The sequence below is a fragment of the Girardinichthys multiradiatus genome, chromosome X, assembly GCF_021462225.1.
Source record: "Girardinichthys multiradiatus isolate DD_20200921_A chromosome X, DD_fGirMul_XY1, whole genome shotgun sequence".
NCBI classification, from domain to species: Eukaryota; Metazoa; Chordata; class Actinopteri; order Cyprinodontiformes; family Goodeidae; genus Girardinichthys; species Girardinichthys multiradiatus.
Genome location: NC_061817.1, coordinates 26,751,362 through 26,767,231, shown reverse-complemented (window position 1 = coordinate 26,767,231; position 15,870 = coordinate 26,751,362). Strand labels below are relative to the sequence as shown.

Sequence of the window (15,870 nt, the reverse complement as noted above, 5' to 3'; positions counted from 1 at the left end):
TGCCGAGGTCAGGAGCACCTGAACGAGATGGAGATTCAGCTGAGCCATGCCAACAGGCAGGCTGCTGAGGCCCAGAAACAACTGAGGAACGTCCAGGGACAACTCAAGATGAGTTTAGTGTTATTGTGCATTTCATTAACCTCAGAAGTCAGAACTGGTAAGTCGGAGTTCATGTCATCTCCAAAATATAGTGTTCACGTTTCTTGCTTGTTTTTGTTAGTATGGCTGGCAACTGAAACAGCCGACAATAACAATGACAATAAACATGGTATCCACGTGGTATTTCATGCAAACAAACACCATTGAAACATCACATCCTATAAATACTAAAATGTAGTACGTGTACGACTGACTACTTTACATAAAAAATACAGAACTGCTAAAAACAGTCACAGTAAGAACGTTTTCCACTGTTGATGCAAGTAGTAGCCATCTTGATTGTGGAAGTCTGGTATGGTCCTGTTGTTCTAACTGTCTGACTCGTAATTCCAGTTTAGGGGTGCGTTCCATTTGAAATTCCCACTTCCAAGTACAAATGGAACACACCATTAGAGCCCAATTTAAACAGAAGAATTTAAGACAACCAAAATGTCTGACTCAATCATTGTTTTTGTTGTTACGATGCCCAACTGCATCTTGATGATGCCCTCAGAGGACAAGAGGACATGAAGGAGCAGGTGGCCATGGTGGAGCGCAGGAACGGTCTGATGGTGGCTGAGATTGAGGAGCTTAGAGCCGCTCTGGAGCAGACAGAAAGAGCACGTAAAGTGGCTGAGCAGGAGTTGGTTGATGCCAGTGAGCGTGTCGGACTGCTTCACTCTCAGGTTGGGCTTTAGTCATTAACAAGAAATAAGGGCTTTCATAGCTATGAAACTAACACATCTAAAATGTATGACCCTGATTAATTTACAGAACACTAGCCTTCTGAACACCAAGAAGAAGCTGGAAAGTGATCTGGTCCAGGTTCAGGGTGAAGTGGACGATGCTGTTCAGGAAGCAAGAAACGCTGAGGATAAGGCCAAAAAGGCTTTTCACTGATGTCAGTTCGCTGTCTAGTTGAGCCACTATCTTACCAAACATAAGTTTAATTTAGCAAGAACTCAAAAGTTGCAATTTAAAAAACACCCATCATTTCAGGCTGCCATGATGGCTGAGGAGCTGAAGAAGGAGCAGGACACCAGTGCTCACCTGGAGAGGATGATTTGGATTGTTTTCATATATAACTTGTATTAATATTAAATTATTTTCTTATTAAACACCTTTAAAGAGGTTTGTGAATTGGAGTCTGAAGTTGAAGGTGAACAGAGACGTGGAGCTGATGCTGTTAAAGGAGTCCGCAAATATGAGAGTAGAGTTAAGGAGCTGACCTACCAGGTGACTAGTCTTTTTCTAAAAACATTTGAAATACCTCCAATACAAAATAATATTCATCTTGTCTATTCATTTGTCTTGTTGTTTAGTATAAGTCTTCACAAATATTTTCTTGATCCCTGTAGACTGAGGAGGACAAGAAGAATTTGGCAAGACTTCTGGACCTTGTGGACAAGCTACAGCTTAAAGTTAAGACCTACAAGAGACAGGCTGAGGAGGCGGTAAGTGAAATAGTTGATTGTCCTTCACCAAACACTGCCCCATTTAAGTAAGGACAGTATAAAACCTTCAGTTTACTTTACACTAAACTAATTGTTTTCTCAAAACTCTCAGGAGGAGCAGGCCAACACCCACATGTCCAGTCTCAGGAAGGTCCAGCATGAGATGGAGGAAGTTCAGGAGCGTGCTGACATCGCTGAGTCTCAGGTCAACAAGCTCAGAGCTAAGAGCCATGATGCTGGAAAGGTAACATTTTCAATATATTTCATGATGGAAGCAACCCTTATTCCTTCCCTTTATAGCAAGCTCATACAGTGCTTTAAACCATTCATTGCTGATTGTTTTTACCCTGTTTTTCAGAGTGATTCTGCTGAATAAGAGACCAGACCTTAATGGAGCTTTTCAGCAGAGTTCATAAAATATGAATCAAAAGTTGAATTATTTTTCCACTGTAAAACCTAAATAAAAAATAAGCACTATCATATTATGTATTAGTGTATTTTCTTTATAAAAAACACAGCATAGTTGTACAGCAAGCATCAGATTCATACTGAACATTTTACTAATCAGTAATATTATATTTAAAAAGTATGTTTGTTTCCTCATTTGCTTTCAAAATGTGTTAGACAACACATGTGCTATGTAACAGTATAGTATAGTATAATAACTAGAAATCCAAATTCTTAAGTACAAACAAAAAAAAAAAAGTTTGATTACCAACCCAAACTGTGGTAAATCCTTGAGTTTAAACAGCACTTTTCCAGTAATACTAACCATATAAAGAGGTTTACACAATAGTAAATGGCCTTCACTTGTAAAGCGCTTCATCTAGTCCGAAGAGACCTAAGCGCTTTAGTCATCCATCCTTTCATACACACATTCACACAGTGACAGTGGTAGGCTATATTGTAGCAACAGTTGCCCTGGGGAAGACTGACAGAACCAGGCCCTCTAACCACCATCAGCAGGCAAGGCATGTGAATTGTCTTGGCAAAGGACACAACGAATGACAGGGATTCCTTTTAAATGAAAATGATTCTATTAAAAATAAAATCATTGGCATACTCCCGAACATGATTACTTCATCCTCAGTAAGTAAGACAGCATAGGAGGTAACAATATTTGAATTATTTTAATCCAGTGGAGTTTTCTTGGTTATGAAAAATATTAGCTTCATCTAAACCTTCAACTTGTATGTTAGACTCAATCCCAATCAAATAATTTAAGGAAGTGTTCTCTTTGATTACCACACCAATTTTAGATATAATTAATCTATGCTCAGTAAACAGAAATGTACCGCAGGCTTTTAAGGTTATAACCACTGTTATGCTGATGATACTCTTTACGCTTTAAGTCATTGATTCGATGCAATCCGCTGGGCTTCCTTTCCATAGAAAACTTTATAACCAATTTGAATAGTAAAATAAATTTGACAGCACTGTTTGATTGTTATGGTCAAGTGAATGTATGTACATGACTTAAAATCTGTATGATTTGATGAAATTGACTTTGTAAAGTCAAAGATGACATGTGTTATGAATTGGTGCTTTATAAATGAAGTGAACTGAATGAAAACAAATTGAATTACTGCAGGGCTCCCTTGAAGACCAACAAAATGATTCCGAGACGGTTTCTCTTTGAAGGTGTTTTTGTGGTACAATGTGGTGAAGAAAATGAAGAGAGGGGATTTTTACATGTGAGCACAAAAAAGCTACACAGTCCTGAACATCTTGCATATGTGTTCAGCTGAGAAAAATGAATTGATATAACTCAAATTAGTTTAATTTAATTCTCCCACAAATGGGCATAGCTGTATGTCAAATTAATATTAGACATATGAAGCATCTGCACCCTGCAACCGTACACTGGTGACATTCTGATGCTTATGACTTCTTGAGACTCAGCACTGGCTGTGATATTAAAATTAAATTGGAGACAAGTGCATATCATAAAGTGTTTGAACTAAAGTCAGAGTCTAAATAAATCCTGGTGTTTAATGGGCAAAACACTTTGCAAACCATGCACTGCACTCATGCTATGTCGTTTAAACTGTGAACATGAGACCTTGTAAATATTTATGAACCAATTTCAGACCTAACATTTACAATTTAGAAATTTTTACAAAAGTATGTATAGGAACTGTAGTGGTACTTTATTTCTTAAACATTCTTAAAATCCTTTGGGACTTGAATTTGTATTAGTAAACACTAACTAAACAGTTCTGCATCAAAATCAAAATCTTTAAAATTGTTGTTGGTGTACACATATATAAAATTCAATTCAGCAATATTTATTGTAAATCAAATGAAAGAAGGGTAAACTGACTTTATTTATTTATGTTGTTACATAATAGCTTGACGTCATTGCATTTAATGATCGTGTCCTTATATACAGAATATGGACATGAATGGCAAGTGAAGACGTGATGAGCATTTTGCATTTTACCAAACTAAGCCACGCCCTACTGCTGAGTAGACATACTTGAGCAAATAAAAGCAGCAGCTCTAGATGCCTGAGCCATCAGGCAGGCATCGGACTCAGGTGAGAGAAGTCAATTATTTATAGTATAGATGTATGTTTTTTTCAGGTTTGTAAATTTGTAGTTAAATATATTGGTAAACAATCTAGCAAAATTTAAATGGTAAAACTGAATTAAGAAAATATATGAATAAAATATTAACATACTGTGTGTTAAGCTGTATAAAACCTTTTAATATGGGTTATTTTCTTTTTTATAGCATTTTGGGCTTTCCACAAGACATCTGTAGTTTTCAGTCAGGATCCTGTGGTAAGGTAAGCAAATCGCTTTCATGTTTAAAAAAATCTTTTTAAAAATACACACAAACACACATTAAAATAAGACTTTTTTAAATAATGAAAGGACATCTGTAAACTATGCAGGCTCCACCAAAGTGCCACCATGAGCACGGACGCAGAAATGGAGCAGTATGGCCCGGCCGCCATTTACCTCCGGAAGTCAGAAAAGGAGAGGATTGAGGCTCAAACTACTCCTTTTGATGCCAAAACCGCATATTTTGTGGTGGATCCAGAGGATCTGTACGTCAAGTGCAAAGTCACCAAGAGGGAGGGTGGCAAAGTCACAGTTGAGACAGATGCAGGAAAGGTAAGTAGTTTTGTTTTATTGTGCATTCTTTTTGTGTAGTTTTTCTTACTATCTTCTTATAAGATGCAATCATAAAACATACAAAAAACAACTTTTTGTTTTAGACTGTCACCGTCAAAGAGGATGAAATCTTTCCCAGGAACCCTCCAAAGTTTGACAAGCTTGAGGACTTGGCCATGATGACCCACCTCAACGAGCCCTGTGTGCTGTATAACCTGAAGGATCGCTTTGCATCCTGGATGATCTACGTGGGTTTGCACTTTAGTTCAAGGAAAATGATAACATGTATCATTTAAATGTCTCTTGGTGAATTAATGTTTATGTCTTCTACTATAACAGACCTACTCCGGGTTGTTCTGTGTGGTCGTGAATCCCTACAAGTGGCTTCCTGTGTATGATCCTATTGTTGTAGCAGGATACAGAGGCAAGAAGAGGATTGAGGCTCCACCCCACATCTTCTCCATTTCTGACAATGGCTATCAGGCCATGCTCACAGGTAGGACAAACTTACTAGTGGTTACCAAAGCCAAAATAAAATGTGACCACATGAAGAGTAACATCAAATAAAACATTTTTAAAGATTCTTTATTTGTATTTTAGATCGTGAGAACCAGTCTATCCTGATTACGTAAGTATAGCAAACACTAAATTGGACTTTCTTTTATAAACTCCACAATAATTAAGTTGAGAATTGAAAATGTATCTCTTCTACCTCAGCGGAGAATCCGGTGCTGGGAAGACTGTCAACACCAAGCGTGTCATCCAGTACTTTGCAACAATTGCAGCTCTGGGTGGCAAAAAGGAGACACAAGCTACTGGCAAAATACAGGTGATTATGGGTTTTAAGAAGAACTGCCAACTCAATACTTTCTTTAAATGTATGAAATGTTCATGTAAATAACTGTAAAACTCAGGGCTCCCTTGAAGACCAAATTGTTGCTGCCAACCCTCTGCTAGAAGCTTATGGAAATGCCAAGACAGTGAGGAATGACAACTCTTCCCGTTTTGTAAGTTAAGACAATGTTAAAACGGTGTTTGATATTTAATAGTTGATTTTCTGCACAAAGTAACACATACTTGTATTTCTGCTTAGGGTAAATTCATCAGGATCCACTTTGGTACTAGTGGAAAGCTGGCCTCAGCTGATATTGAAACATGTACGTCAAAAATGAAGTGTTATCAACACTTAAAGTATTTTTTTTCTATTTTATAGTTTAAAACTTAATATGGTTATCAAAGTTTCAGCTTGTATTCATGTAATTCTTAGATCTGCTTGAGAAGTCCCGTGTTACCTTCCAGCTGTCTGCTGAGAGGAGCTACCATATCTTCTATCAGCTTATGACAGGCCACAAGCCTGAGCTCATTGGTAAATGACCAAATACTTCAAATCTGAAGTTTAACAAAACTTAACCTTATAAAATAAAAAACCTACAGTGTTTTGTTTCCATTGTTTCAGATGCTCTGCTGATCACCACCAACCCCTATGACTACCCAATGGTCAGCCAGGGTGAAATCACTGTCAAGAGTATCGATGATGTGGAAGAGTTCATCGCTACAGATGTATTTTGGTGTCTTAAAAATGATTTACTTAAAACACATGTGTAGTGTACTTAAAGCTTTCTTTTCTACACAGACTGCTATTGATATCTTGGGCTTCACTTCTGATGAAAAGTTTAACATCTACAAGCTCACTGGTGCTGTGATGCATCATGGCAACATGAAGTTCAAGCAGAAGCAGCGTGAGGAGCAGGCTGAACCTGACGGTACTGAGGGTAAGTTATAAGATATCACCAATATCTTTAGATACATTGAACAATCAGTTTAACATCGATTCATTTTTACCATGTGTTATGTTTCTTTCCAAAAGTGGCTGATAAAATCGCCTACCTCCTGGGTCTGAACTCAGCTGATATGCTGAAGGCTCTGTGCTACCCAAGAGTCAAAGTCGGAAATGAGATGGTCACCAAAGGTCAAACTGTCCCACAGGTAAATTAAACCCATCTGTGATGCAATAGTTTATTTTTATCCAAGTATAACAAACCTTATCTTAACTGTTGTTATATGGCAACTGTTAAGATAAGTTTACTTAAAAGAATTTCTTCATATAGGTCAACAATTCAGTCAGCGCTCTGTGCAAATCTATCTATGAGAAAATGTTCTTGTGGATGGTCATCCGTATCAATGAGATGCTGGACACAAAGCAGGCAAGAGCCTTCTTCATTGGAGTCCTGGACATTGCTGGATTCGAGATCTTTGATGTGAGTAAAGAAAAACTTGCAAAAGTCTTATAAAACAGTCCTAACCTGCAATTAACTTGAACAAATCTCTATAATTACAGTACAACAGCTTGGAGCAGCTCTGCATCAACTTCACTAATGAGAAACTGCAACAGTTCTTCAACCACCACATGTTTGTCCTGGAGCAAGAGGAATACAAGAAAGAAGGCATTGAGTGGGAGTTGATTGACTTTGGTATGGACTTGGCAGCCTGCATCGAGCTCATTGAGAAGGTGAGTAGCTGTATTGGTCAGGTTAAAGTAATCATCTCCAATAATATATATGGATTTGAAGCTTGATTTAAAATTTGTGTTCTGATTTAAATTCATAATTGTTCACAGCCATTGGGAATCTTCTCCATCCTTGAAGAGGAATGTATGTTCCCCAAAGCCTCTGATACAACTTTTAAGAACAAGCTGGTTGATCAGCATCTTGGCAAGACCAAAGCCTTTGAGAAGCCAAAGCCTGGAAAGGGTAAAGCTGAGGCCCACTTCTCCCTGGTTCACTATGCTGGTACAGTGGACTACAACATCACTGGCTGGCTGGACAAGAACAAGGACCCACTGAACGATTCAGTGGTTCAGCTCTACCAGAAGTCTGCAAACAAGCAGCTGTGCTTCCTATATGCAGCTCACGGAGCAGCTGAGGGTAAGAACCAGTAAAAAAAGTAGATAACCCCAAACTGAGTAGATCAAATTAGAAACACCCTGAATAGACAGAGAATAATAGAACTTCTAAAAGTATAGATCAGTGCTGAAGAAAACAAATGTATAATAATATATGTATATTATAGCTTTTTTTATTTAAAGTAACCTAAATTGTGCCACAAAAATGATAAGTGATGTGGTGATAAGTTTACACTATTATTACATCTTTTGATCCTGCCTTTGGAGCAAAAATGTCTGATGAAATTGTACTGTTACAGTAAAGAGAGCTTAGGACAAGTAATGTTTTAAAACCATTGTTTACAATGTCATAATTTTAGCTGAGGCTGCTGCTGGAAAGAAGGGTGGCAAGAAGAAGGGTGGTTCCTTCCAGACTGTGTCTGCTCTGTTCAGGGTATGTAAATGTTCATAGAGAACTATGAGAAGCTAGTGTGTTAAAATTATCTAAGGACTGATGTAATAATGCTGATCTACAGGAGAACTTGGGCAAGCTGATGTCCAACTTAAGGAGCACTCATCCTCACTTTGTGCGTTGTCTGATTCCCAATGAATCAAAGACCCCAGGTAAGATGCCCATTTTTACTGATTTTAATGATCCAATGTTTAAGGACACTGAGGAATTATTTTTGACTAAATATATTTTCAACAACCAGGTCTTATGGAGAACTTCTTGGTCATCCACCAGCTGAGGTGTAACGGTGTACTGGAGGGCATCAGAATCTGCAGAAAGGGCTTCCCAAGCAGAATCCTTTATGGTGACTTCAAGCAGAGGTGGCAGCTGTTTTTAATATAAACTGAATATTTGGTCATTTTAGTAAAGATCATGAAAAACTGATATACTTGTATCAACTTTGTAGATACAAAGTATTGAACGCCAGCGTCATCCCTGAGGGACAGTTTATTGACAACAAGAAGGCTGCAGAGAAACTGCTGGGCTCCATTGATGTGGACCATACTCAGTACAAGTTTGGACACACGAAGGTATGTCTCCCATCAGATAAATAAGACATACATACAGCATAATAAATCAATGAACATCCTTTCATTCTGAAATTTAATACATTTGCAATATCTACATAGGTGTTCTTTAAAGCTGGTCTTCTGGGTACTCTTGAGGAGATGAGAGATGAGAAACTGGCTTCACTGGTCACCATGACTCAGGCTCTCTGCAGAGGATATGTCATGAGGAAGGAGTTTGTTAAGATGATGGAGAGGAGGTTGGAGTGGTATTATACTTGCAAATGAATTGCATTGCCTTTTTAAAGCCAGCTCCTTCTGTAGTAGAAATAACCTTTTTTTGTTGAACTGATTTTCCAAACAGAGAGGCTATCTATAGTATTCAGTACAACATCCGTTCATTCATGAATGTCAAGAACTGGCCATGGATGAACCTGTACTTCAAGATCAAGCCTCTGCTGAAGAGTGCTGAGACTGAGAAGGAGTTGCAGAATATGAAGGAGAACTATGAAAAGATGAAATCAGACTTGACTACTGCTTTGGCCAAAAAGAAGGAACTGGAGGAGAAGATGGTCTCCTTGCTCCAGGAAAAGAATGATTTGCAGCTCCAAGTGGCCTCTGTTAGTACAATTCTCTTCTTTTAAAGGGAAAATTTACAGTTTATCAGATGTTGATGCTCTCTTTATATCCTTTCGTATGTACATTTAATTGTAGGAAATGGAAGGTCTCTCAGATGCTGAGGAAAGATGTGAAGGGCTGATTAAGAGCAAGATCCAGCTTGAGGCCAAACTCAAGGAGACAAGTGAGAGACTGGAGGATGAAGAGGAAATCAATGCTGAGCTGACTGCCAAGAAGAGGAAGCTGGAGGATGAATGCTCTGAGCTGAAGAAGGACATTGATGACTTAGAGCTCACCTTGGCTAAAGTGGAGAAGGAGAAACATGCCACTGAAAACAAGGTTCATATTACGCACTATTATTTGAGTACAATACACGTAAATACAAAATTTATCAACTCTAAAAAGCTTGAGTTCATTTAAAATTGTGTATTTCATGCAACCTTTAGGTGAAAAACCTGACAGAGGAGATGGCTACTCAGGATGAGGCCATTGCCAAGTTGACCAAGGAGAAGAAAGCCCTCCAAGAGGCCCATCAGCAAACACTGGATGATCTCCAGGCAGAGGAAGACAAAGTCAACACTCTGACCAAGGCCAAGACAAAGCTGGAACAGCAAGTGGACGATGTAAGAAAACTGTTTATTTACCTTTATAGTTTGGCCACAAGCATGACCTGTTTTTGTTTTGATACATAAAACTGAATCTACCTCCTATGTGATAGCTTGAGGGTTCACTGGAGCAAGAGAAGAAGCTCCGTATGGACCTTGAGAGAGCCAAGAGGAAGCTTGAAGGAGATCTGAAGCTTGCCCAGGAATCCATCATGGATCTGGAGAATGACAAGCAGCAGTCTGATGAGAAAATCAAGAAGTAAATGCAGACTTTCTTTATTTCCAAAGAATGGTGTTAGTGTCATGTCACAATGTTCAACTCAACCTTTGTTTTGATAAATTCCAGGAAGGACTTTGAAATCAGCCAACTGCTTAGCAAGATTGAGGATGAACAGTCCCTTGGAGCTCAGCTTCAGAAGAAGATCAAGGAACTCCAGGTGTGAAAAAAATACTTTTATTGCTCTTGGCTAAATTGTTTCATTCTTTATTGAAGGATCTTAATATTACTTCCATTTACTTGTATCCTAGGCTCGCATTGAGGAGCTAGAAGAGGAGATTGAGGCTGAGAGGGCTGCTAGAGCTAAAGTAGAAAAGCAGAGAGCTGACCTCTCCAGGGAGCTTGAGGAGATCAGTGAGAGGCTAGAGGAGGCTGGTGGAGCCACAGCTGCTCAGATTGAGATGAACAAGAAGCGTGAGGCTGAGTTCCAGAAGCTGCGCCGTGATCTTGAAGAAGCCACCCTGCAGCATGAATCCACAGCAGCAGCTCTTCGCAAGAAGCAGGCCGACAGCGTTGCTGAGCTGGGAGAACAGATCGACAACCTGCAGCGTGTTAAGCAGAAGCTGGAGAAGGAGAAGAGTGAGTACAAGATGGAGATTGATGACCTGTCCAGCAACATGGAGGCTGTTGCCAAGGCGAAGGTAAGAGACCAAGTTTGCACCTTTAGAAATTATTTTTGTTTTGTCTATTAAATTTGCCAGTATAAAAATAATGTTTTATGGCTTCAGGGCAATCTGGAGAAAATGTGCAGGACTCTTGAAGACCAACTGAGTGAAATCAAAGCTAAAAATGATGAGAATGTTCGCCAGCTGAATGACATTAATGCACTGAAAGCAAGACTCCAGACAGAGAATGGTAATTGACCTGACCTTAAACCAATGTTTTACATATATTGCAAATGTCCCAGAATAATGCATTTGTGACTTTCACAGGTGAATTTGGTCGGCAGCTTGAGGAGAAAGAATCTCTTGTTTCTCAGCTGACAAGAGGCAAGCAGGCTTTCACTCAGCAGATTGAGGAGCTCAAGAGACACATTGAGGAGGAAGTGAAGGTATGAACGTTTATTGTTTAATTCTCTTGTTTAACAGAAAAAAACATTTTACACAGCATTGTCTCATGATGAAATCAGTGGGAAATCATTTTACTCTCAACTTTGTGTTTCACAGGCTAAGAATGCCCTGGCCCATGCTGTTCAGTCGGCCCGCCATGACTGTGATCTGCTCAGAGAGCAGTTTGAGGAGGAGCAGGAGGCCAAGGCTGAGCTGCAGAGAGGCATGTCTAAGGCCAACACTGAGGTGGCTCAGTGGAGGTCCAAATATGAGACTGATGCCATTCAGCGCACTGAGGAGCTGGAGGAGGCCAAGTGAGTTCAAATAAATGTCTCTTAAAGAAAGTACATGTAATTTTTATTGTCTGTTTCTACTAACCTTCTTACTTTTTCTACTTCTTCCCTACAGGAAAAAGCTTGCCCAGCGTTTGCAGGAGGCTGAGGAGTCCATTGAAGCTGTGAACTCTAAGTGCGCCTCTTTAGAGAAGACCAAGCAGAGGCTCCAGGGTGAGGTGGAGGACCTCATGATTGATGTGGAGAGAGCTAATTCTCTGGCTGCCAACCTTGACAAGAAGCAGAGGAACTTTGACAAGGTACAGTAATTTTACAAGAAAAGCAGATTTATGCAGATAAATGCATATTCTTAATAAATTCTTACTTTTCCAGGTCCTGGCAGAGTGGAAGCAGAAGTATGAGGAGAGCCAGGCTGAGCTGGAAGGAGCCCAAAAGGAGGCTCGTTCTCTGAGCACTGAGCTGTTCAAGATGAAGAACTCCTATGAAGAGGCGCTCGATCAGCTGGAGACCATGAAGAGAGAGAACAAGAACCTGCAGCGTACGTCATTCTTAAATATGCAGAAATATTTAACAAAATCTAAATTAATCAGATAGAGGCCATTTTTAGCTACAGTTGTGACATTTCTTATGAGCCTGAAGGAAAATCATCCATTTTTAAATGTCATTCTTTAAAGTCATATTTGGCAGATTTTCATTTTCACTTCATTCTATTTATTTTTCACTTCAGAGGAGATCTCAGATCTGACTGAACAGATAGGTGAGACTGGAAAGAGTATCCATGAGCTGGAGAAAGCTAAAAAGACAGTGGAGACTGAGAAGTCTGAAATTCAGGCTGCACTGGAAGAAGCAGAGGTAATACATTTCTCACCAGCTAATAAAACATTTAAATGACATAATACAATGTATTTATGTTCAGATCACTTTATTGTCACGTGATCTAATTTTTATATGCATTTAAACCTTTTAAGGGCACTCTGGAACATGAAGAGTCTAAGATTCTCCGCGTCCAGCTGGAGCTCAACCAGGTCAAGAGTGAGATTGACAGGAAGCTGGCAGAAAAAGATGAAGAAATGGAGCAGATTAAGAGAAACAGCCAAAGGATGACTGACTCCATGCAGAGCACTCTTGATGCCGAGGTCAGGAGCAGGAATGATGCTCTGAGAGTCAAGAAGAAGATGGAGGGAGACCTGAACGAGATGGAGATTCAGCTGAGCCATGCCAACAGGCAGGCTGCTGAGGCCCAGAAACAACTGAGGAACGTCCAAGGACAACTCAAGGTGAGTTTAGTGTTATTGTGCATTTCATTAACCTCAGAAGTCAGAACTGGTAAGTCGGAGTTCATGTCGTCTCCGAAATATAACGTTCAAGTTTCTTGCTTGTTTTTGTTAGTATGGCTGGCAACTGTAACCGCCGACAATAACAATGACAATAAACGCGGTATTAACGTGGTATTTCATGTAAACAAACACCATTGAAACATCACGTCCTATAAATACTGAAATGTAGTACGTGTGTGACGGACTACTTTACATAAAAAATACAGAACTGCTGAAAACAGTCACAGTAAGAAAGTTGACATTGTTTATGCAAGTAGTAGCCATCTTGATTGTAGAAGTCGGGTATGGTCCTGTTGTTCTAACTGTCTGACTCGTAATTCCAGTTTAGGGGTGCGTTCCATTTGAAATTCCCACTTCCAAGTACAAATGGAACACACCATTAGAGCCCACTTTAAACAGAAGAATGTATGACAACCAAAATGTCTGACTCAATCATTGTTTTTGTTGTTAGGATGCCCAACTGCACCTTGATGATGCCCTCAGAGGACAAGAGGACATGAAGGAGCAGGTGGCCATGGTGGAGCGCAGGAACGGTCTGATGGTGGCTGAGATTGAAGAGCTTAGAGCCGCTCTGGAGCAGACAGAAAGAGCACGTAAAGTGGCTGAGCAGGAGTTGGTTGATGCCAGTGAGCGTGTCGGACTGCTTCACTCTCAGGTTGGGCTTTAGTCATTAACAAGAAATAAGGGCTTTCAAAGCTATGAAACTAACACATCTAAAATGTATCACCCTGATTAATTTACAGAACACCAGCCTTCTGAACACCAAGAAGAAGCTGGAAAGTGATCTGGTCCAGGTTCAGGGTGAAGTGGACGATGCTGTTCAGGAAGCAAGAAACGCTGAGGATAAGGCCAAAAAGGCTATCACTGATGTCAGTTCACTGTCTAGTTGAACCACTATCTTACCAAACAAGTTTAATTTAGCAAAAACTCAAAGGTTGCAATTTAAAAAACACCCATCATTTCAGGCTGCCATGATGGCTGAGGAGCTGAAGAAGGAGCAGGACACAAGTTCTCACCTGGAGAGGATGAAAAAGAACCTGGAGGTCACAGTCAAAGACCTGCAGCATCGCCTGGATGAGGCTGAGAACCTCGCCATGAAGGGTGGCAAGAAGCAGCTCCAGAAACTGGAGCAGAGGGTATGAATATTTTGTGCTGTGAATGCACATTGTGGTTTTCATATATAACTTGTATTAATATTAAATTATTTACTTATTAAACCCCTTTAAACAGGTTCGTGAATTGGAGTCTGAAGTTGAAGGTGAGCAGAGACGTGGAGCTGATGCTGTTAAAGGAGTCCGCAAATATGAGAGGAGAGTTAAGGAGCTGACCTACCAGGTGACTAGTCTTTTTCTAAAAACATTTGAAATACTTCTAATACAAAAGAATATTCATCTTGTCTATTCATTTGTCTTGTTGTTTAGTATAAGTCTTCACAAATATTTTCTTGATCTATGTAGACTGAGGAGGACAAGAAGAATTTGGCAAGGCTTCAGGACCTTGTGGACAAGCTACAGCTTAAAGTTAAGACCTACAAGAGACAGGCTGAGGAGGCGGTAAGTGAAATAGTTGATTGTCCTTCACCAAACACTGCCCCATTTAAGTAAGGACAGTATAAAGCCTTCATTTTACTTTGAATGTAAACTAAATTACTTGAAATTTCAAAACTCCCAGGAGGAGCAGGCCAACACCCATATGTCTAGACTGAGGAAGGTCCAGCATGAGATGGAAGAAGCCCAGGAGCGTGCTGACATCGCTGAGTCTCAGGTCAACAAGCTCAGAGTCAAGAGCCGTGATGCTGGAAAGGTAACATTTTCAATATCTTTCATGATGGAAGCAACTCTTATTCCTCACTTTATAGCAAGCTCTTACAGTGCTTCAAACCATTCATTGTTGATTTTTCCTTTTCCTGTTTTTCAGAGTGATTCTGCTGAATAAGAGACCAGACCTTAATGGAGCTTTTCAACAGAGTTCATAAAATATGAATCAAAAGTTGAATTATTTTTCCACTGTAAAATCTAAATAAAAACTAAGCATTATCATGTTTTGTATTAGAGTGTATTTGCTTTATAAAAACAAAGCATAGTTGTATAGCATCAGATTCATACTGAACATTTTACTAATCAGTAATATTATATTCAAAAAGTATGTTTCCTAATTTTATTTCGAAATGTGTTAGACAATACGTGCAATATAATAGTATAGTATTTGTGCAATACTATGCAATCGTAGTTGAACATATTAAACACATTTGGGCATTTGCTTCTTCCATAATTACTAGAAATCCAAATTCTTAAGTACAAACAAAAGAAAAAAAAATTTATTACCAACCCAAATTATGATAAATGACTGAATTTATATAGCACTTTTCCAGTAATACTGACCAATCAAAGAGGTTTACACAATGATAAAAGGTAAATGGTGTTCACTTATATAGCCATATACATCTAGTCCGAAGAGCCCTAAGCGCTTTAGTCATCCACCCATTCACACAGTGACAGTGGTAGGCTATATTGTAGCTACAGTTGCCCTGGGAAAGACTGACAGAACCGGACCCTCTAACCACCATCAGCAGGCAAGGTGGGTTAAGTGTCTTGGCTAAGGACACAACGAGTGACGGACGGAGCAGGTGTTCAAACCGGCACCCCACCGGTTACAAGACGAACCCCTACCACCTCAGCCACATTCACCCAATCACACTCATTAACATGCAAATGTTCATAGACCAAAGCAAACTAGCTCTGCTTGTCAGTTTTTTTAATTTACCTTTTAAGAGTGCTCAAACGTACTGTACAGTAATACAAGGTTTTATGGAATGAAAACTAAAACTACAAGAAAGTTCAATGCAACTTAGTCTTCTTCTACATGGTAGAATGACTTATGATTTTTAAACCAAAAAACGTTTATACACTAAATGAAAATTGCCAATGCAATAAAGAGACACCTTCAGCAAAAAATATTAATGCATTTGTCAAAAGAATTCACATAAATGGACAGAAGCAATTCTTAGACAAAAGAGGTGGCTCAAGGCATAGCGATGGAGCGTATACTCAACATTACTGTCTGTGGTTTGATTGCCAGC

At 39.4% G+C, this 15,870-nt stretch overlaps 2 protein-coding genes across 2 annotated transcripts in view; both read left to right on the top strand.

Annotated features, from left to right (window-relative positions):
• Positions 1–2,072, top strand: part of LOC124862871 (myosin heavy chain, fast skeletal muscle-like) — a 52,925-nt gene extending 50,853 nt beyond the window's left edge. Inside the window, exon 39 of the mRNA XM_047357052.1 lies at positions 1,951–2,072. Within this exon, the coding sequence (XP_047213008.1) occupies positions 1,951–1,968 (18 nt within the window). The 3' untranslated portion in view covers positions 1,969–2,072. The remainder of the gene's footprint in view (positions 1–1,950) is intronic.
• Positions 2,073–4,328: 2,256 nt separating this feature from the next.
• Positions 4,329–14,827, top strand: LOC124862870 (myosin heavy chain, fast skeletal muscle-like). Its single transcript, XM_047357051.1, has 40 exons — positions 4,329–4,383; positions 4,492–4,714; positions 4,819–4,962; positions 5,054–5,210; positions 5,315–5,342; positions 5,432–5,543; positions 5,629–5,721; positions 5,808–5,871; positions 5,982–6,080; positions 6,171–6,274; positions 6,348–6,486; positions 6,582–6,700; positions 6,823–6,972; positions 7,053–7,223; positions 7,332–7,638; positions 7,976–8,049; positions 8,132–8,219; positions 8,309–8,426; positions 8,513–8,636; positions 8,736–8,872; positions 8,977–9,232; positions 9,327–9,569; positions 9,677–9,853; positions 9,949–10,094; positions 10,182–10,272; positions 10,364–10,753; positions 10,841–10,967; positions 11,045–11,163; positions 11,279–11,475; positions 11,570–11,753; positions 11,827–11,992; positions 12,182–12,306; positions 12,423–12,731; positions 13,243–13,446; positions 13,535–13,660; positions 13,757–13,927; positions 14,022–14,126; positions 14,249–14,344; positions 14,463–14,594; positions 14,709–14,827. Exons 2-40 carry the CDS (start codon positions 4,511–4,513, stop codon positions 14,724–14,726), a joined length of 5,814 nt encoding a protein of 1,937 aa, XP_047213007.1. The 5' UTR covers positions 4,329–4,383; positions 4,492–4,510; the 3' UTR covers positions 14,727–14,827.
• The last annotated feature ends 1,043 nt before the right edge of the window (positions 14,828–15,870 follow it).